Raw genomic sequence first — 23,668 nt, 5'->3', positions numbered from 1 at the left:
TTCACCTAATAGACTCATATTCCTAAACCAAATATAGCTCAAGGATTGGTGAAAAGTAAGCACTGGCATTGCCTCTACTGGCACCCAACCAAAGTAGTTGTGAGGTTATAAGCAAAGATACAAACTCAGAACAGTGAAAGTCAGAGTAGCCTGGAGTCTTGCTAAAAGTTTGTAGGCACAGAATTCAAATATGTACAAAAAATCATGTTTGGAGATAACTGGTAAGTTGTAGGCATTCTTGTAAAAACAAACAAACAAACAAACAAACAAAACTGGTGCAGGGGCATGAACCTGGCATCAAAAAGAGCCTCATTCAATTAAAACAAAAAGGATATTCTGGACTATATTTAAGAAATAAGCTGTATTGCTGGGCACAGTGGCTCAAGCCTATAATCCCAGCACTTTAGAAAGCTGGTTGTGGGTGGTTCACCTGAGGTCAAGAGTTTCAGACCAGCCTGGCCAAAATGGTGAAACCTCGTCTCTACTAAAAATACAAAAAATTAGCCAGCTGGGATTACAGGTGGGCACCTGTAATCCCAGCTATTTGGGAGGCTAAGGCACGAGAATTGCTTGAGCCCAGGAGGTGGAGGTTGCAGTGAGCCAAGATCGCACCATTGCACTCCAGCCTGGGCAACAAGAGCAAGACTCTGTCTCAAAAAAAAAAAAAAAGTTGTATTAATAGAGTGAAAAAAAGAGGGTTGGCTGTTGGTAATGAATTATGTTTAAAATAAATGAACTCTTGAAATGGAAAAATTGCAGATACAAAATTCCATCTGTGGTCTTACTGATATGTAGGTAATACCACAGTCTTACTGTGACAGTGTGTTTCCACTGGCAGAGCAGGGTGGTCAACTTGGCTTACACATGTGGCTGGAATCCATGACCTTTTTGTTACACATTGAAAATATATAGAGTTATAGGCAATTGATTAAGGAATCTTAATGGGTTGATTTCTTTTTTCACCCATCACTAGATTAATGGCTGAGGCCTCTATAACAAAACACAGATTAACAAGAGCAAAACATACAAATTTACTTAATACAAGTTTTACGTGACATGGAAACCTTCTGAAATGAAGACTCTCCAAAATGAAGTAAACTTATGTACTTTTATGCTTAAGTTTGATGAAGAATGGACAGTTAAGGGGAAATATGATTTGAGAACAAAAGGGTAGGATCTAACAGTAATAAACTGAGGGAAACTTAGCAAGGACTCTTTGTTCATATTCTTCTCTGTGTCCCTGTGATTTCAGAGATAAGGATGTTCTTTTCTTCCGAGTGTAGGGAGGGTACCTCTCAGATAAGGGTCTTATGACCTGCTTTGGGGGAGAAGGGGAAAAGAAAGTGACCTTCCTAGACTTTCTTAATACCAAGGAGACACATTTGGGGGTAGCATGTCCTGAACCCCATAAAGAAATTTACCTACAATTTTTGAAGAATTGACACTAAATTTAAGGCCCCAGGAAACCAATAATCCTTGATTAACTAGAGACAGTGCAAGAAATATTTCCTTCTTCTCCCCAACAAAAGTCCTTGTTCAGAGGTCCATAATCTGTACCAAGTAGTAAATTAGGTAGAAACTTCAACGCATTTCTGGAGAACTACCCATTCTTTTTGTCCTGACCCTGGCAGAAAACTGAAGAAGTAATTGAATTGAAGTGGCTCTAGATTCGCAGAGATTAAGTACTATGTTGAAATCTAGAAGACTAAATAAAAATGTGCATCAGCCTAAAATTAATTCCCCAGGCTATTTTCTCTTTTTCATTTTTTCCAGCTTTATTGAGGTATAATTCAGAAATAAAAACTGCATATATTTAGGGCATATGAAACAATGTTTGGTATATGTATACATTATGAAATGATTAACACAATCAAAGTTAACTAACATATCCATCACCTCACAGTTAACCTCTTAGTATGTGTGGTGAGAATAGTTAAGATCTAATGTCTCAACAGGTTTCAAATTTGCAATAGACTATCATTAGCAATACTCATCATGTCGTAGCTTAGATCTCCAGAAGTTACTCATCACACAACTGAAAGTTAGAGGATCAGTAGAATCATGTAGGGAGATTTCAGACAATACTGCCTGGGTTTCATCAACCTGAATGTCTGAATGTGAGACCTGGACATCAATGTTTAAATCAAACAGAATCTATCTATTGTTTACACAGTACTTGGAAGTCTAACCGTCAGATGACTGATACTCAGTGATATAGACAATGAGAAATGATGGAAAGGAAATTACCATGTTAACTAATGTTAAGAAAATATCTCAAGACTGAAGGAACTGAGTTTCTGGATTGAATATGCCCAACAAGATTCTGGACCAGTGCTGCTGAATAGAAACATAATGCAACAGGCCAGGCGTGGTGGCTCATGCCTGTAATCCTGGCACTTTGGGAGGCCGAGGAGGGCAGATCAAAGGGTCAGGAGTTCAAGACCAGCCTGGCCAATATGGTGAAACCCCGTCTCTACTAAAAATACAAAAATTAGCCAGGCGTGGCGGCGTGCATTTGTAGTCCCAGCTACTCAGCAGGCTGAGGCAGAAGAATCACTTAAACCCTGGAGGCAGAGGTTGCAGTGAGCCAAGATCACACCACTGCACTCCAGCCTGGGTGACAGAGTGAGACTCCGTCTCAAAAAAAAAAAAAAAAAAAAAATATATATATATATATATATATATTTATTTATATAAAACGCAACAAGCCACAAAAAAAAGCAAGAAGCACACATATAATGTAGATTCTTCTAGTAACCATATTTTAAAAAAGTTAAAGATGAATTCAGTTTCATCAGTTATTTTCTTTAACCTAATATATCAAAATATTATCATCATTTCAACATGTAATCAATATAAATTTAAGATATTTTACATTTTTAAATATCATGTCTTTGAAAGCCAGTATTTATTTCACACTAACAGTCATCTCCATTCAATCTAGCCAGGTGTCAAGTGTTTAATAATCACATGTGGCAAAGCTGCCGTATTGGACAGCACAAATCAAGACTCTAGAGAATGTTCAACATAATGAAGTTTTTACATTATTAAAATTCATTTTTAATTCTACACACAAGAGTATATCATTAGTGAAGTTTCCAAGCTTCAGAAATAGAGACAATCTTGAAATTGTTCATAGGAAGGAAAAATACAGGCCACACACAAAAGGTTAAGAATCAGAATGACCTGTGAACAACTGCAACAGCAGAAAAAGGCAATGGAGCAATGCCTCCCCAAAAATTCAACCTATAATTCTTCATGGAAGAGTCAATGTTTTTGGATATATGTAAGGTCTTAAATTTTTACTCTCCTGCAACCTTTCTCAGGATGCTATTACAGCCTTTAACAAAATGAGAAAATAATTCAAGAAAAATGCAAGAATAAGATCCAGGAAATTGGGCTGTAGCACAGAAGATCAGTAAAGAAAATTCCCAGGAGTATGGTGAAAAAAAGTCCTAGCTACTTCAGAGGCTACAGGAAAACAAAGCCATGTTGCAGCAGGAAAACTATAACTTCAGGGTATGCTTCCAAAGACATAAAAGAAACTCATAGGCTGGGCGCTGTGGTTCACGGCTGTAATCCCAGCACTTTGGGAGGCCGAGGCGGGTGGATCACCTGAGATCAGGAGTTTGAGCCTGGCAAACATGGTGAAACCCCATCTCTACTAAAATACAAAAATTAGCCAGGCGTGGTGGCAGGTGCCTGCAATCCTAGCTGCTCGGCGGGGGGCTGAGGCCTGAGAATTACTTGAACCCGGGAGGTGGAAGTTGCAGTGAGCCGAGATCATGCCATTACACTTCTGCCTGGGCGACAGAGCGAGATTTTGTCTCAAAAACAAACAAAAAAAGGAACTCATAGGTAATCTGTACCTCTGTAATGGGTAGTTTTTTCACATTGGTAAGAATTTTGGAGGATGAAGGAATGACATTTTCATAGAAAACTGTCAAACAGATTTAAATCACCCTTACTTAAACCTCGCCTGACAAAAATCAACGTATAAAAACAAATTACAAACATAAAGTGGAGAATAGTCTTGCAAGCTTTAAACAAGTTAAAATAAAACTGGCTAGCCAGAATAAAACCAAAGTTAAACCAATGAAAAAATATCAAAATTGCTTTCAAGAGGAAATGTGAAAATTGAAAAAATTTAATATTTCAGTAACTTCACCAGGCAATATATAAATGGAATGAAAATTAGTAAACATAAACACTTCATTTAAAAATACTTATTGGCACTAGTCAAGTTAAGGGCCAAAAAATGTGGAAGTTGATTTTATGTATATATGCAAGTTTTTATTTATTTAGAGACAGGGTCTCACTATGTCACCCAGGCTGGAGTGCAGTGACAAGATCATGGCTCACTAGCCTTGATCTCCCATGCTCAGGTAATACTCCCACTTCAGCCTCTCCAGTAGCTGGGACCACAGGCGCATGTCACAATGCCTGGCTATTTTTTTTTTAATTTCATTATTTGTAGTAATAGGGTCTTCCTATGTTGCCCAGGCTGCTCTTGAACTTCAGGTGTCAAGTCATCCCAACCACCATGCCCGCCCTGGAAAGTGATATTTAAAAAGACCATGAACACTAGCTTTAATAAACAAAATTGTCTAAATTTCCCTAAATAAAAAGAAATGTGTAGATGTTAAAAGTAGTTTTTTAAAGTGTATTATTTAAATGAATTATTAAATAACTGTTATCTGAAATCCAAAGTCTGGTTTGATTTAAGCGATGAGTGTTCTGCTTGATTTCAAAGCACTCTGGTAATCACTACCTATACTACTTTTAATTTATAAATATCTTCAAAGGACTTGTGAAAGAAAAGTTCAGCCTCATATGAACTTACCACTAAGTGATTAAAATCAAAATAAATAAATGGAGTACTTAAATCATAAGAGGCTGGGAAATAGGTGCTCCAAAAAAACCCAAATAGCAGAAAGAAAAATAATAAGAAAATGCTGAAAAAATAGTGAAGTACAAAGTAGGAAAGAAGAAAACGGCTAAACAGTAAACATGTCTTTTAGTAAAAGCAACAGTAATAAAATAAATTTCTTCATCAACCAAATTAAGAAAAAAGGGAAAGAAATTTTAAGCCTCAAAGAATTTTATGTGAGAAAGAGATTCAGTAAATAGAGATTATAAAATTTATATGGTGACATTATGTGAAAATCTATGTTAATAAATTTGAATACCTTGTTATACATCAGTGCACAATATAAAATTGATTCAAAAAGATACAATAGAATGAAAAGGTCAATAAGCATAAAAGAAATTATGAAAGCTACTGAAGCATTTCTTCCAGAAGAAAAAAATACTTTGGAATTTTTATTTTTTGCCTAATATAAAACAATAAAACAACCTCATAATCCAAAGACTGCTTTAGACCATAGTAAATGCTCTGAAACCAGTTCATCTTCATTTAAATGAAGTTAGCATAACCCTGATATAAGAAACTAGCAAAGTAGTTAAATATTGTAACTATTGAGTAGTCACTAGTGAATATACCTAAATATAATACAGCAAACAAAATATAGCAGTTCATGAGAATATTTTTTAACCATTACCAATAATAGCTTATTGCTGGAATATAAATATTTTTACTATTCAAAAATTAATACATTAATCATAATAAGTATAATTCAAATGTTAATGACAATCTCTGTAGATGATCAAGGTATTCATTTGTATTTAGTGCCCATTCTTGAAAAATAATTTATTGAAAAAGTATAAATAAAAGGTTTTCTTGAGCATAAATCTATTATCATTGTTAAGAATAATAAAAGAAAATATTGTTAAAACAAGAATAGGCCACTTTGGGAGGCTGAGGTGGGTGGATCACGAGGTCAGGAATTCAAGAGCAGCCTGGCCAAGATGGTGAAACCCTGTCTCTACTACAAATACAAAAAAAAATTAGCCGGGCATGGTGGTAGGCACCTGTAATCCCAGCTCCTCGGGAGGATGAGGCAGAGAATTGCTTGAACCTGGGAGGCGAAGGTTGCAGTGAGCTGAGATCATGCCACTGTACTCCAGCCTGGGCGACAGAGCAAGACTCCGTCTCAAAACAAAACAAACAAACAACAACAACAACGAAAAACAAGATCAGGCATGAAGAGTAAAGTTCTCACCAAATGCAAATAATTAATGAACAATTAATTGTAAATCTCTTAAATATAGGAGCATTTCCATAAATTGACTCAAGATAAGAAAAAAATTCAAAAATAAGATATTTTTCCATATTTATAGCATTAAAAACATTCAACCACAGAAATCTATCCCAATAAAGTCTATTTGTGTATTCTATTGAAATTGTGATAGTTCCCCTTTAACTTTATTTTAAAATATTACTTTTAAAATTGTATTTGTGTTGTTTCTTCTGAATCTTCGTGAGAATTTCATCGGAAAGTTGAGAGGAAGCAAATATTTCACAGTAGTAATGAGGATAGCTTTCATTATGGACATCTAGACAGTTCTTTGATTACAGATTTGCAGATAATTTTAATTATTTGAACTCTAAAGCCAAAACCAGAATTTATAATAAGGGGCACCTGTATTGCAAGAGTGGGTTCAAGATTTTTAAAAAATGGAATGTATATTACAGAAAAACAGGCTCTTAATGAAGGCAAACTTTATGTTTTGTTTCTTCAGTTTCTGTTTTTCTTTAGATCTGACTCAGAACATCATACGCAGCTCTTCTAAAGTATCTGTCCAGCCACATCTTCAACTTGACAGCTGGCATAGGAGTGCCAGGCCACCTGCCAAGTAAGAAGCCCAGCCATGCTCAAATACTGTCAAGCAGAATGAAGAGCTAATATTCTTATGGCCTAACTTTTAATAATTTGTGATTATTGGTTGGAAATGATTGGTTGTTCTTACATTTATCTTAAATTGCTTCAGAAAATGTTTCTTTTTTATTACTTAAGAATATTTCATAAAATTATTTATTATTATGGTGAGAAATAAAAGAGTTTTGGGGTTTTTTCTTAGATAGCCAATTATTTGTTAATGAGCATGACTAAAATTGTGAGTCTTATAATTGTAAAACAATTTTTAAAAGGGTTTCAAATTTATCAAGATTAGAAAACAAAATATATGTAAGTGCTAATTTAGCTGATCATTTAGAAGTTTCAGAAATTATATAAAAAGAAATGCAGAAGTAAAGATTATTACATTATTTGTAAATGACTCCTTTATAATGCATTTATTTGCATTCATTAAAATTGTATTTTTAACCTGATGAGATTTAATGGGAATCTAGTATCATTAACATTTATAAAGACTGATAACTTCTTATATTTCCAGAGCCCACAGATGATACCAAGATTGTGATTTAAATTATTTTAATAAATACCACCACTGATCTAAACTATATTTTAGGCATTCTAAAATAGTCTTCAGTTATTTTGTTCTCAGTTAAATTTTTTAAGTTTTATAAATGTACATAGCAAAACTTTGATCTCAAAATTGGAAAGGGGTCATATATTTAAGAATATTAGTGATAATAACCTTCACTACTAGTATTTTCATTGCATATCAATAACTCATACTGCCCTAAATGCTACAGGAAAAAATACACAGAAATTGAATTGGACATGCCAAAAACAAAGTTCCAATTCACAGTCACAAGAAATGACCAAGAAGAACAATAACAGGTAACTATAAATAATAATAACAGTTGATTGATATTATTCCACTGACAGGACAGTATTATTTTATTTCTTTTTCAGTATCTGTCATTCCAACAAATGTACTTTTACTTCTGTGGCACTAAGAACCTTCTTGTCATTGTCTGAGTCCATCTTTCAATTCCCTCCTATTCACTGTGGCTCTTCAAGCCTGAATTCTGCCATCCCTAACTAGTGTTCATGTCAGAAGCCATGGTGCACCACAGGTTATCAAAATTAGAAGTGAGAATACCAGGAAGAACAAGAAAAGAAGCCTTGAAGCTACCATCGGTACAACTCAATGTTTTCAAGAAAAGGCAACACTGGAGATGATTGGTTTGTGAAAATCAAAAACTACTGATGATAATTATCTCCACATGGGCTCATATATGTTTTATTGTCTGGAAAACAAATCCTATTTTGATATCTCAAGATACTATTAAAAATCACTTTCAAATGAACTTTCTACAGATAAAAGGAATAACTATCATAATCTAGAGTTTGTGTTCTATTTTTAAGTTATTTTTTATTTTAGATTCAGGGGTTACATGTGCAGGTTTGTTACATGGATATACTAAGTGATGCTGAAGTTTGGGCTTCTCATGACCCTGTCAACCAAGAATGTGGTATCCAATAGGAGGTTTTCAAGCCTTTCTTTCTTTCTCTTTTTCTCCTTCCCTCTTCAGAATTTCCAGTATCTATTGTTCCCATCTTGTTTCCATGTGTACCAATGTTTAGCTCCCACATATAAGTGAGAACATACAGTATTTGGTTTTCTGTTTCTGTGTTAGATTGCTGAGTCACACGCCAATTCTATTTTTAGTTCTTTGAGAAATCTCCAAATTGCTTTCTACAGGGGCTGAACTAATTAGCATTCCCACCAACAATGTAAGCATTCCCTTTTTTCCCCCACCTCACCAGCATCTGTGGGGTTTTTTTTTTTTTTCACTTTTTTAATAACAGCCATTCTGACTGGTGTGAGATGGCATCTCACTGTGGTTTTGATTTGCATTTTTCTGATGATTAGTAATGCTGAGCATTTGTTCATATACTTGTTGGCTTCTTGTATGTCTTCTTTTGAGAAGTGCCAGTTTATGTTCTTTGCCCACTTTTTAATGGGGATATTTCCTTTTCTAAGTTCCTTTTAGATTCTGGATATTAATCTTTTGTTGGATGCATAGTTTGCAAATATTTTTTTGCACACAGAACCTCTTTAAGTAGGTCACACTTGTCAATTTTTGGTTTTGCTGCAGTTGCTTTTGAGGACTTAGTCATAAATTTTTTTCCAATGTCTAGAAAAAGTATTTCCTAGGTTTTCTTCCAGGATTTTTACAGTTTGAGGCCTTAGATTTAATTTCTTTGATATATCTTCAGTTAATTTTTGTATAGAGTGAAAAGTAGTGGTCCAGTTTCATTCTTGTGCATATGGTTAGCCAGTTTCCCAGAACCATTCATTGAATAAGATATCCTTTCTCCATTATTTGTTTTTGTCGATTTTGTCAAAGATCAGTTGGTTGTAAGAGTGTAGCCTTATTTCTGAGTTTTCTATTCTGTTCCATTGGTTTATGTGTCTATTTTTATACCAGTCCCATGCTGTTTTGGTTACTGTAGCCTTGTAGTATTATTTGAAGTCAGGTAGTGCGATGCCTCTGGCTTTTCTCTTTTTGCATAGAGTTGCCATAGATATTCAGCCTCTTTTTTGTTTCGGTATGAATTTTAGAATAGTTTCTTTTTCAAATTCTATGAAAAATGACATTGGTAATTTGACAGGATTAGATTGCTTTGGGCAGTATGCACAATACAATGATATTGATTCGTCCAACTCATGAGCATGAAATGAGCATGGAATGCTTTTCCATTTGTTTGTGTCATCTTTCAGCATGATTTTGTTGTTGCTATTGTTGTTTTGTCTTTAGTGCTCCTCATAAAGACATTTCACATTTTTTGGTTAGGTGTATTCCTAGGTTCTTTATATTTTTATGGCTATTGTAAATGGGACTGCACTCTTGATTTGGGTCTCAGTCTGAATGCTATTGGTATATAAAAATGCAACTGATTTTTGTATGTTAATTTTGTATTCTGAGACTTTGCTGAAGTCATTTATCAGGTCAATGAGTCATTGGAGGAATCTTTAGGGTTTTTTAGGTATAGAACAGTAAATTCAGTGAAAAGAAATAATTTTACCTCCTCTTTTCCGATTTGGATGCCTTTTATTTCTTTCTGTTGCCTGAATGCTCTGACTAGAACTTCAAGTACAATGTTGAATAGAACTGGTGAGAGTGGATATCCTTGTCTTGTTCCAATTCTTAAGGGCCATGCTTCCAACCTTTCCCCATTCAGTATGATGTTGGCTGTGGGTTTAGCATTGATGGTTCTTATTCCTTCAATGCCTGGTTTGTTGAAGATTTTTATTATGAAATGATGTTGTATTTTATTGAATGCATTTCTGCATCTATTCAGATGAACATATGGTTTTTTCTTAATTCTGTTTATGTGGTGAATCACATTTATTTATTTGAATATGTTGAACCATCCTTGCATTCCAGGAATAAAGCCTACTTGATCATATTGAACTAACGTTTTGATGTGCTGCTGGATTTGGTTCGGTCATATTTTGTTGAGAATTTTTGTGTCTATGTTCATCAAGAATATTGGCCTACGGTTTTCTTCTTTGTTGTATCTTTGCCAGATTTTGGTATGAGGATGATGCTGCTTTATAGAATGAGTGAGGGAAGAGTCCTTCCACCTGAAATTTTTGGAATAGTCTCAGTAGGATCTGTACCAACTCTTCTTTGTGCATATAATAGAATTAAGTTGTGAGTCCACCTGGTCCACAGCTTTTTGGGTTGATCAGCAATAATGATTCAATTCCTTTGCTCATTATTAGTCTGTTCAGGATTTCTGTTTTGTCCTGGTTCAATCTTGGAAGGTTTTGTGTTTCTAGATATTTATTCAGTTTATCTGGATTTTCTAGTTTGTGTCCATAGTGATGTTCATAGTAGTCTCAGGATCTTTTGTATTTCTGTGGAATCAGTTGTAATGTCACATTTATTGTGTTCAGTTGTGCTTAGTTGGATCTTCTCTCTTTTCATTCTTTGTTAATCTAGCTAGCAGTATATCAATGTTGTTACCCTTTTGAAGACCCATCTTTTCATTTAATCAATCCTTTATATGTTTTCTGGGTCTCCATTTAGTTTTGCTCTGATTATAGTTATTTCTTTTTTATGCTAGCTCTGGATTTAGTTTGTTCTTGTTTTTCTAGTTCCTTTAGGTTAAGATTAGGTTGTTAATTTGAGATCTCTCTATATTCTTGATGTAGGCATTTAGCACCATAAACTTTCTTCTTATCACTGCTTTTCACACATTCCAGAGATTTTGGTATACTGTGTGTCTATTTTCCTGTTTCAAATATTTCTTTAAATTTCTCCCTTAATTTCATTGTTTGCACAAAAATCATTCAAGAGCAGGTTGTTTAGTTTCTATGTATTTGTGTGGTTTTGAGAGTTCCTGTTGGTGTTGCTTTCTATTTTTATTCTACTATGCTCTGAGAAGATGCTTGGTGTGATTTCAGTTTTTTAAAACTTATTGAGACTTGCTTTATGATGAAGTTTGTGGTCAATCTTAAAGTATGTTCTGTGTGCAGATGAGAAGAATGTATATTCTGTGGGTTTTGGATGGAAGATTCTGTAGCTGTCTATTAGGTCCAATTGGTCAACTGCCAAATTTAAGTGCAGAATTTCTTTGTTTTCTGCCTCAATGGTCTCTCTAATTCTGTCAGTGGTGTGTTGAAGTCCTTCACTATTACCGTGTGGCTGTTAAAGTCTTTTCTTGGGTCTAGAAATAAGGTTTTATGAACGTGGGAACTTCAATATTGAATACATATGCATTTAGAGTAGTAAATCTTCTTGTTGAATTTAAATCTTTATCATTACGTAATGCCATTCTTTGTACTTTTGTACTATTGTTGCTTTAAAGTCTATTTTATCTTTTTATCTAATACAGAAATCCTTGTCCTTTTTTTGTTTTCCACCTGTGTGACAGATCTTTCTCCATCCTTTTATTTTGAGTCTATGGGTGTCATTACATGTGAAATGGTTCTTCTGAAGACAGCAGAAAGATTGATCTTGGTTTTTGTTTTTTTTTAATCCAATGTGAGGCTATGTTTTAAAGCAAAAACAAATAGTGGCTGGGCGTGGTGGCTCATGCTTGTAATCCCAGCACTTTGGGAGGCCAAGGCGGGCGGATCACAAGGTCAGGAGATCGAGACCACAGTGAAACCCCGTCTCTACTAAAAACACAAAAAATTTAGCCGGGCATGGTGGCGGGCACCTGTAGTCCCAGCTACTTGGAGAGGCTGAGGCAGGAGAATGGCGTGGACCTGGGAGGCGGAGCTTGCAGTGAACCGAGATCACGCCACTGCACTCCAGCCTGGGCGACAGAGCGAGACTCCGTCTCAAAAAAAAAAAAAAAAAAAAAACAAAAAACAAATAGTACACCAGGCTTGTAGAGCAATAACCCTAATAAGTTTTTTAATAAACCATGCTTATTATTTACTTTTAAAAAAAAATTCAAGTACATTCTGAGGCAGTCTAGAAAAATTCTTTTACTTTCTTCTTTTCTACTTTCTTCCACAAGTCTATTAAGCAAAGGCAATCTTTGTCAGGAGTGATTTTCATACATACACACACATAAATCTTTTATAAACCATGCAAGCATAATCATATACTTAGTTTCTGCAAACTGTATTTACCTTATTTCAGAAACATAACTTTAGAGAATTTCAAAATGTACAAAAATCTAAGTCTTGTTGGCCATAATTATAATTCTAAGAAAAGTTTCTGTTTTTATTCTGTAACTACAGAAAATCTACTGGGATTTGGGGAGATGAGAATAACTTCTTTCTCCCTGAAAAGTAATATTTACTTACTGGAAATTGTAGTGAGTCTTACGGAAATAATGATTGTGTAATATAGTTGAACTCGACTTTCACAAAAAAAAGATGAGTTTTGCTAGTTGTGCTTTTCACCAATGTTTCAAGAAAGGAATTTATTGATGTCAGAGTAATATGTCTTAAGGGAGGATTCGGCATAGTGATTATCATTCATGCTTGTATTAAGAAAAAAAGTCGCTTAAAAAAATGGTATGCTATTAAATTCCTTCAGTTGGTTGTTACTATCTTTCTGCTGATAATTTCTATTTTGGTCATTAAAATTTTGGGTAGTTTAATTCACAAGGGAAAGATAGTAAGAAAAAAAAGCTGAAGTTTGGATCAATCAAATGTACTATTTCATTGTGGTTTCAGTAAAAGGTTTAATGGGAAAGGAGACTGTACCTATTAGCTAATCTCCAAACAGTATTTCATCTCTGAATCTAATTTATTATCCCCTTACATAAATAATCAAGATTTGACTGCTCAAAAGTCATTGCCAACATCTCCATACATACGTGAGTATCATTCATCATCTCCTTTCCCACCAACCCCATCACATATTGTGGCAGTGCTATCATCCCTGCTTCTAGGCTTTTAACCTTTAAGTCTTCATCCACATTCCTCAATAGTTTTTTTGCCCTATCTAATGCATTCCCAAGAAACCTCATACTTAATTTTCAATGTTGCCATCTCTTTCCTCTTTCCTGTAAGTACAGTGCCTCTCAAAGCAGACTCTAAAAATAATCACCCATTCAGTAGTACCCATGAACAAATCATATCTCATTTGTTCAAAATGTTCTTGATTACTTCTCTGTTGAACTTTCTTAGAATAATCTACTCTTTCTCCTTTAGGTACTTGAATTGTGAGTATGGGTTTTAAAGGGACTGAGGAATTTAAGAAAACACACCTCTGGCTGGGGTGAATAGAAAGGTACTGGAAACATAAATAGAGATTGAAAATATAGGCAAAATCAGCATTGTGAGTCCTGAATCAAAGAAGGAGGTTTGATGCATGTGGAGCATGATACTGTATATCCAAGTAGATATATGTCCAGTAAGTAATTGCAAATTTACATCTGAATCTCAGTTCAAGGTTGTAGCTAAAATTCAGATTGTATAAGTGTATATGGTCCTATTGTGAAAACATCTTTCTAAAAAAATGAGAATGTTAAGGCAAAAATATTTCATTTCCATGTATTTTGCTAGTGGCTGAGCTGAATTCAAAATTCAGATTTTTCTATTCATTCTTTTATACAAAACTTAATATACTGATCATAATAAAATAGTCTTCAACCATTTTAGTATTGACAATTATAAAATTGTCAATTTTATAGTATTGACAATAATGTTTGGAATAAAAATAATATAAAGGCAAAATGAAACTGCTTATAAGTCTTCATCAGGTAGTTAATTTAAGTCAGATTTAATAAAGGACAAAGGAAAAAGTATGTGTATATGAAGTAAAAAATGAGGTTCTGGTCACTTAGAAGACTTTAGAAATTAAAACCCTAAGGTTTTCAAAATTATACCTAATTTTACATCAAAACTCATGACTTTCTTTATTTCTTCTTTCTCTACCACCATCAATAGTTTTATATTTGACTAGCTTTGTGGAAGTCTCTGAGAATATGAGAAATAAAATACATTTGAAATAAAACACATTGAGTTATCAGAGCAAGAATGAAAGAGAGAAATGTAGTACCAGCACAACCTCTGAAATAGAAGAAAAAATATGGTGAGAAGAAATGTGGTTTTCTGAACAAGCTGATTGTAGGAATGGGGTTGGAGAAGACTTTAGTTTGAGTGAGTCACTCTTATCTCACATTTTAACATGTGATTGAGATTGCTGAGAAGGAAAATATTTTTCTTCTTTGTGAAGCTGCAGTGTCCGGGTTTCCAAGCCCAAATGCTATGCAACTCTCTAAGAACTACACGCTTGACAGTCCTTCTACGACAATGGAAAGACGAGAATCAGAGGGAAAACTTACCGCAGTGGCAGATTTGAAGCCTTAGAAATAAACTGCTTTTGTTGATATTATAGAAGAAGCTACAGAACCACTTAGGGGATAATTCGGTCACTTCTCTCTTTTGTACTGTGTACTTTTCAATTGTCATTGGAAATTTGCTTCCCAGTAAGCCTTCCATATCTGTGGGCTGTGACACAAAAGCTTTACAAGCTTAAGCAAGTAAACTGGATACTGTAATACCTTCCACAAAGTACTGGGAAAATAAAAAATAAGACTAAGTTTTCAGGAGCGAGTACATTTGTTAAATTCACTGAGCCACTGGGGAGAAGGAATCTCCTTGACAGTAAATGCTTTTCTGAAAAAGTAACCAAATGCATAGTCATTTGTATGCTGAAGTGTTACTAGTCAACAAAATAAGGACCATGTGCAGTAGCATTTAAATGCTATTAATCTTTTGATGGACAAAAATTAATTATTATACAGGAACAGTACAATGAGAAACACTCAACATAGACAGGAGTGAAAAATGTCTATCGAAAACTAAGAATTTAGAGGAAAAAGTAGGCATTTCCTATATTAACTTGAATAATTGGAGACCATTATTCTAAGTGAAGTAACTCAGGAATAGAAAACGAAACATTGTATGTCGTCACTCATAAATGGGAGCTAAGCTATGAAGAAGCAAAGACATAAGAATGATACGATGGAATTTGGGAACTTAGGGGAAAGGGCGAGAGGGGTGTAAGGGATAAAAGACTGCAAAATTGGGTACGGTATATACTGCTTGGGTGATGAGTGCACCAAAATCTCACAAATCACCACTAAAGAGTTAACTCATGGCCGGGCATGGTGGCTCACACCTGTAATCCCAGCACTTCGGGAGGCCGAGGCTGGAAGATCACCAGAAGTCGGGAGTTCAAGACCAGCCTGACCAACATGGTCACCGTCTCTACAAAAATACACCGTCTCTACAAAAAATACAAAAAATTAGCCAGGCATGGTGGCAGTGCTTGTAATCCCAGCTACTCAGGAGGCTGAGGCAGGAGAATCGCTTGAACATGGGAGGCGGAGTTTGCAGTGAGCCAAGATCATGCCACTGCACTGCAGCCTGGGCGACCGAGCGAGACTCCATCAAAAAACAAAACAAAACAAACAAACAAACAAAAAACAGAACTTACTCATGTAAACAAACATCACCTGTTCCCCCCAAAACCCATAGAAATAAACAAACAAATAAATAAAATAATACTTAGTCCCCTGATACTTCCCATAGCTAACAGCAGCAGTAACAAGAAGACCAGGTTACAAACTGAAGGTTTAGCATGTTATACTTTAAAATCTCTCTACTACTTGCTCAAAAATTGTATTTTTGTTATTATTTTTGGCAATTAGGAGCTCATATTTTAACAACCTCTATGAAATAAATAAAATCATCATAAATGAAAATATAATTTGAAAGATAATAGTTTTAGTTCCATTAATAATGATAAACACACAAAAAAACAGAGAATTTTAACAACAACCGAACTTGAAATTCAAAGACGAGAGAGGCAATATGGAGAATCACAAACAATACTAAAATTAGGGCATAAATAGAGCTGAGCTTTAGGCATAGACCTGTAGATGACGATCCATAAATCTCCAATTTTACATCATAAATCTTAATTCAAAAATAAAAAAATTAAATATATAAAATAAATGTTTAATGCTTTCTATGTAAATTTACTGCATAATACAACTACGTACTGTACCCGTACAATGTACTGGGTCTAGGTCATGTTATTAAAGTGGAGTAAAAACGTGTGTAAACATTGCAATTCTTAAGAGAAAAAATGAGGTGAGCTCCTATACCATCTTGATTGCCCAGGAGAATCTGAGATTATAGTTTAAAGAGAGTAAAAGAAAACTAAGTACTAAATGAGGGGAGCGCAGAGACTAGGAACCCAACAAATTCACGCAAGAGTAGCCTAAATAATGTTCTCTGTAGAGAAAAAATGTTTAGATATTCGGGGCACATCTCTAAGGGCATCACAAGGTTCTAGCATATGTGGGACTTCTGGATGAGAAACATCGCTTTAGGTAAATAATTATCAATCAAGATGCTATTTTGATCATAAACTATAAGTGCTAGCCTTTTCCATATTTGACCACTAGAATTTTCATTTTATAGTATCAGCTGCTCAGGTTGGATAAACAGATTGGTTGAAACCCTACAACTACTGCACTTTCTAGTTGCATGGCCATGAGTAAAATACTTAGGCTGTATAAACATCAGCTTTCTAACCTAAAAAAAGAAAAAAAGATATAATACTATAAATAAGTAATGGTGTTAATGGTGTCTACTTCAAAAGTTTATCATTACAAGTAAATGAATAAATCCACAGATAGTGTTTTAAACTATATCTGGGACACAGTAGGCATGTAATATACGTCTGCTATCATTTTTTGTAGTGGACCATATTCATACATTTATACTGGAAGCAGCTGAGAAGCAGATCAAGGCACTAGCACCAGTCATAACGGTCTTTCAATTCTGCAAAATTTTCCAAGCGCTTTCCCGCTTTAGGATGCTTGCATATGCTGTTCTCTTTGCCTAGAATACTCCCTTGCCCTTCCTTCACCTTGCTAATTCCTCCTCAAACTCTAGGTCTCAGCTGTCTATTCTTCTACAGTGAGTCCTAACCTGACTTGCCCTTCCACTCTTGACATCTAGTATAACTTAAAATTACCCTGTATATTAAGGCACCATACCATTTACTTTTCTCTTATATCTTAATTATAAGTTGTATGTGTTTGTGTGTGTGTGTGTGTGTGTGTGTGTGTGTGTGTAAAACTCTCCATATGAATTCCTGCTATTTTCTAAGTTCAATAAGGGAAGAGATCATGTCTATTTTGTTAGCTTTAAATACAGTGCTCGGTATATCATTATTATTCAATACATATTCATCAAATAAAAGAATGAATAAAATTAAATAAGTGAATGAAGAGAATTCATGAGAAATAGAGCTGATTATAATTAGCTTGTGGATAGTGCTGAATTCCAGAATACCTCATCAGTTTTTAAAGACACATAATAAAAATGTTGAACAAGAAGCACAAGTTAACATCTCCGTGTATCTCCTTCCCATGATAGGGATATGGAAGAAATGTCATTATTCATAATGTAGCCAGAATTTCCTCTAAGATATTCCAAGAGAAAAGGGCAAAATAATGATAACATCAATCAAAAGATCATAATTTCTTCAAAAATATAAATAGAATACCAGTAAATTACATCAAGCATAAGCTTACATAAATAAGGTACATAATCTCTTCAAATCTGTTCTTTACTTGACTATGGATACGTTGAAGTCAGAGTATTCAGAAAAAAGAATTTTTTTAAACTAAAAGGTATAAAAATAAAGTGCCTTATTTTATCCTTTTAGGAAATATTAGGATCTTTTAAAAACAAGTAGCGTGGCATACTCTAAAATGTAAATAACCTGTTTATTAAAATGAGAGCTTAGTGCAACTTCCATAGTTGATCTTACATCTTATTCATATGGAGTAATAATCTGAGCTGTAGTTCTTAATCATGGTTATAGATTTGTGTTACCTGTGAAAATTTTAAAAAATGAAAGTGTCCAAGATTCAAAGTCCAGAAATACTGTTTCAAATGGTATGGGGTGTGTTTTAGGCATTAGTGTATTTATTAAAGCTTTGGAGCTGACTCTGATATGAAGATAAAATTAGATACCACTTCTTCATAGAGAGATATAAATTTGATTATGATTGAGAAACAATATCTGAATACTTCTCAAAAAATAACACTGAATACTGAAGCAAGATTGAGAAATTATATGGGTACTCTTAATCACCTGCTTTATTTGTACTAGATAATTTTAATAACCTGCACACTTGAAAAATATTTAAATATAGTCATTTGAAAGTTCTGTACTTCGTCTAATTTCCCATTTAATTAAATATCATTTATTTAATTTAATTTGACAAATATTTATTGAGTTCTTGCTATACCCAAGGCATTTTTCTCTGACATTGAGAAATCAGAAAGTGTAAAATTTGATTATAGACCTCGTACAGCTTATGTCAAGTGGAGACAAAAACATACAAAGTTTTTTAATTAAAAAAATGATAATGCCATGATAGAGTATTCTGGTACATAAAGTATACAAACTTCCTCCTCCTCCCCAAGACACAGGCAACTTAATGGAGCTGTTAAAGATTTTCATGAAAGGAGTAGCATTTGAGATGGATCCAAGAAAATGAATAGGATTTTTACTGCAGAACATAAAGAATTGAGCAGGCTGGGTGCCATGGCTCACACCTATGATCTGAACACTTTGGGAGGCCGAGGCGGGCGGATCGCAAGGTCAAGAGATCAAGACCATCCTGGCCAACATGGTGAAATCCCGTCTCTACTAAAAATACAAAAATTAGCTGGGAGTGGTAGTGCCCCTGTAGTCCCAGCTACTCAGGAGGCTGAGGCAGGAGACTCGCTTGAACCTGGGAGGTAGAGGTTGCAGCGAGCCGAGGTCGTGCCTCTGCACTCCAGCCTGGCAACAGAGCAAGACTCCATCGAAAAAGAAGAGGGAGAAGGAGGAGAAGAAGAAGAAGAATTGAGCGAAGATTTGGAGCTATAAAATAAGTGATGTTTTGGGGAATTTGGCTAGATCAGGGAGATGATAGAAAGGAGTGTAGGGGCCAGATTACTGAAGGCTACAGATGTTTTCTACCCAGAATTATTGATCCTATGATCATTGCAGAGGTACATACGGCATAGAAACAGAAGACATAATCTAATTCTATTCTTCCAAGGAATGTTTAGTGATATTTAGGAAAATAATGCACACATGAAATAAGAATAGCATAATATGAATATTAAGTCATATATTACTGATGAATACTATATCTCAGAAATTGAGATAAGCATATTGCAGAGAAAGGGAAGAGCATTCACACAACTACATAGCAGGCTAACTGGTTATCCCAATTCAATTAAAGCACAGGGTTCCTGAAAGAAAATAATCGGAAGTGAAGATAAAAAGGTGAGAGAGAGCAAGACCATAGAAGACCCTACATATAAAAATTTAAATTTGTTGGCTTTTTAATGGTCAATAAGGATTCTCTAACAATTTGTATAACAAGGAAGTAGAGAAATGACAGGATTAGATTGTCACTGTTGTTTGTTGTTGTTGATGTTGTCCTGGTTTAAGCAGTCATCATCTGCCTGGAACAGAATTAGACTTTTATGGTGGGATTTGGGTGACTGCAAAGGAGGAAAGCCACAGGCCAGAAGAAATAGTTACATGGCTACTGCAATAGTCCCAACAGGAGGTAATGAGATCCAGAACATAGTGGCATGTAGATCGGAAAGAGGATTGTAATTGTACTGTGAGAACATTTTGACTGAAGAAGAGGACTAGGTTGGTGGGTATGGGAGTTATCTTTGAAAAGAAAGGAAGATAGAAAATTAAGTAAAAGGGTGTCTTAGACGTTTGTATGTGACAGAGAGAGCGAGTATCCACTGAGGTCCTTAGCCACAGATTGGTTAAAAACTTTATGACTTTCATCACTGTCACTTCATGATTATCAGCTTTGCTTCATTATCAAAAGGCTTTAACCCAACCTATTTCATTTTGACATGCCTACAGATCTGACATCCCTCATTGCTACTAAAGGGGCAAGAATATATATTCCTTACAGCTTGATTTCCCAACATAAATCAAATTTAGAAATTATATAAATGCTAAATGTTTACGGTAGTTTGTTCTAGATATTACTCTCAATTTTTACTGACTACCTGGGGATTAATAAGAATGATCATTGATAAGCTTATTTGGTAGGTGAAAAGTACTGACTAAATAATATAAAAGCTATTTGCTTATCCTAAATTAAAATTCCCTTTTGCTAATGACGTAGTGGCCATAAGTGAACATTACTGCGTGATCTAATTAAAAGATATAAATAAATATAAGAGGGATAAAAACATCTAGCTTAACAATATTAATTTAAGTCTGTCAGTGCTGAAAATATTTCTGGCTTTAAAAAGCACTTGTCATTTGGTTACATTAGGGAAATTCATAAAGTAAAATTAATTTTCCAAGATGAGAACAATAAAATTGAAAATAAAGTTAAAATATAATTATAATGAGAAAAAATTCTGAAAAATAAGTGCCATGCCCCATGAAATATATTTGTGGAAAATAAAAGCAGAAGCAAAGTTCACTTTTGGCTCATCACTTAACTATATTTATAGAGCTGCATGTATTTTTCATGTCTTGACATTGACAATTCTTCAATAGTAACTAATTTTGGAAAAATGAAGATTTCCAGTAATACAGTAAGCTGTATTATTAATCAACATAAACAGCCCAAACATTAATACAATTTATATCATTTAAGACTAACAAAACTGTGACTAAATTAACATTGACTCATCTGTTGTACAGTAATTGCTAAACAACTGTAAAATACATTACATTCTGTTCATTACTGTTCCAATTATAATGTCCTTTTCTAGGCACTTCTGTGTTCATCTACATTTAACTAAAAATAATGGAAAAGCAGATACTTACCAAAATGGTGGTAACAATCAAAGAACGATTGGATAAGGAATCTGTGATGTTTGCTGGCTTTCCCTTTTGACTTTCTGTCATATTCAGGCCACTGGCTGGATCCCACGTTCCAATCTATAAAATAGCATATGTACTTTGTAAATTGTCCATCAGGCACCTGGTAGAGAGTACTGCAAGAGAAAGTTAAGATTGCTAACACTTATTATTCACCTCTGCTGCATTATCTGCTGCCGTTAAAGTAAAGGCAGCTTGTTTAAAGCATGATTCACTGCTCTGTGAAGTGTGTTCAGTGAAGTATAACATTAAAGAACAAAATGATCCACTGAACTTCTCCAGTCAGTGTGGGAGCTTAATTTTCCATTCAAGCTTTCATTCGCTAAGATAAACCACATTTGATGATACCTTGATAGCTGGCTAGAAACTCATTAATAGCATACATCTTTTACTGTAATGGATTTATTTCATCCCCTCATTATAAAGATAACATGCCATATTATACAGACAAAGCTAAAAGATAGAGCAAAATCTAGGGATCCAAGATAAATTAATAGGTAAAGGTAAGCTTAAGGGAAGCATTGACTAGTATTTTACACTACCCCTCGTGGGATAAAACCATGCCCAGAATTATCTTTGGAGATTTAAAAACACATCTTTGCACCTTTTAAAATGCTCCCAAGAAAGAAGACAGTAAAATCTCATCTGAATAACACATTCCAATACTTTCTTCTGTGCTCCTTTTAATATGAATTTTAATTTAACTAATACCTTCTGATAGATTAGGTCATATACTCAGTGTTTAGACATTTTGTATTCACTGAACATAGTCTATGAGATAACGCAGATAAGCCTCCAGAAGAAACATGTAAGCACAGGATGTCACAAAGTGCATTGATTAGATGGTTTATTGACACTTATACCATTGCACTATCATATAACAATGATCAGCAATAAGGAAGAGCAGAGGCAAAAGAAGATGTGAAATCAGTTATTTTTCCTCACTGTCTCAAACCTAGGAGTAATCAATAACAAAATTTGTCTTCCATACTCTTCTAGACAAGTATCCAACTTATTTTTCTCAAAGAAAAGGAAAAATATCAAATTATCTCTAAAATAAGTCTTTGTATATAAATTAAGTCTTTTTTAAATGGCATTGATTTAGCAGGTATTATTTACTCTGTTCTAACTAAATATGCTAACAAAGGTCCCATCTGCATAACCTCTTTGCCATATTTCCTCATATGGAGTTAACTTTCGTCTCACCATTAAATCCTGTATATTCCTGATGTTTGTGTTAGGAAAGGAAAAAGTCAAGTAATTCAGTATTCTTTCCAAACTAAACCACCTACTGGCCAATTACATTTCTTTACATTAGACTATGCTTATGATAATGTCCTAAAGACGGAGCCTAATTCTATTTCAGAGTCAATAATGAAAGGCTTCAGGAGCCAAGCAGGTCATATCAATGTGAAGCATGATAATGTACAGGGCCGTAGTAAAAATTTCTATGCAAGCATGTGCAACTTTTAAATCTCACAAAATGTCAAGGCACGGTAGAAAGCAGGGGCCACAGTCCCAATCCTGCTTTTCCAACAGCTGTGTGCCTTGGGGCTGCATGTTCCCAGAGCAGGTGCTTTAGTTGAGTTTCCAGTAAGGCACCACCAGGGCTAGTAGAGGGCCTGCTGGGGACCTGGGTAGGGAAGGATGGAGGGGTGTCAAAACTAGAATGCCTGTTGACCTGCTTAAACTGTTTAATTTTTTTAAAATTAATTATTTATTTTTGAGATGGAGTCTTGCTGTGTCACCAGGCTGAAGTGCAGTGGTGCAATCTCTGCTCACTGCAACCTCTGCCTCCCGGGTTCAAGCAATTCTTCTGCCTCAGCCTCCTGAGTAGCTGGGACTACAGGCGACCACCACCACGCTCAGCTAATTTTTGTACTTTTAGTATTTTGTATTTTGTATTTTTAGTTTCACCATGTTGGCCAGGATGGCCTCGATCTCTTGACCTCGTGATCTGCCTGCCTTGGCCTCCCAAAGTGCTGGGATTACAGGCGTGAGCCACTGTACCCGGCCAAAGTGTTTCAAATTTAAAATCATTTGCAAATGCTCTTGGCTAAACAAGACACATCTGCAGATAGTATTTTGCAGTGAATGACTGTCACTTTTCTATACCTGGTCCATAATTAATACCTATCATGCATTTGTTCCCTTAGATTTTACTTTCTTTAATATAAATTGGCAAAATAGCTAGGATTTTCAGATGTGTAATTCTACCAGCGAAACCACTGACAAACATCATTTGTTCACTGCCATCTATCTAATAAAACCTTAGAAAGTTTTCAACTTTCTATGTTTCGCCATGTTGGCCAGACTGGTCTCGAACTCCTAGCCTGAAGTGATCAACCCGCCTCAGCCCCCCAGAGTGCCGGGACCACAGGCGTGAGCCACCACGTCCAGCCCCCACATTGCTTATGGCCTCCGTGGTAGACCTCCCAGACGGGGCGGTCGGGCAGAGGCGCTCCCCACATCCCAGATGGGGCG

The 23,668-nt window shown here is 35.1% G+C and overlaps 1 protein-coding gene across 12 annotated transcripts in view; it reads right to left on the bottom strand.

Moving 5' to 3' along the window:
- The window catches only part of GRIK2 (glutamate ionotropic receptor kainate type subunit 2), a 671,651-nt gene that overhangs the window by 220,830 nt on the left and 427,153 nt on the right, over positions 1-23,668 (bottom strand). For all 12 annotated transcript variants that reach the window (XM_058435428.1, XM_032155777.2, XM_058435430.1 and 9 more), the window contains exon 10: positions 21,131-21,244. In XM_058435428.1, the coding sequence (XP_058291411.1) occupies positions 21,131-21,244 (114 nt within the window). The remainder of the gene's footprint in view (positions 1-21,130; positions 21,245-23,668) is intronic.

The sequence above is a fragment of the Hylobates moloch genome, unplaced genomic scaffold, assembly GCF_009828535.3.
Source record: "Hylobates moloch isolate HMO894 unplaced genomic scaffold, HMol_V3 SCAFFOLD_2, whole genome shotgun sequence".
Taxonomy (NCBI): domain Eukaryota; kingdom Metazoa; phylum Chordata; class Mammalia; order Primates; family Hylobatidae; genus Hylobates; species Hylobates moloch.
This window is presented reverse-complemented; position numbering and strand designations above follow the sequence as displayed.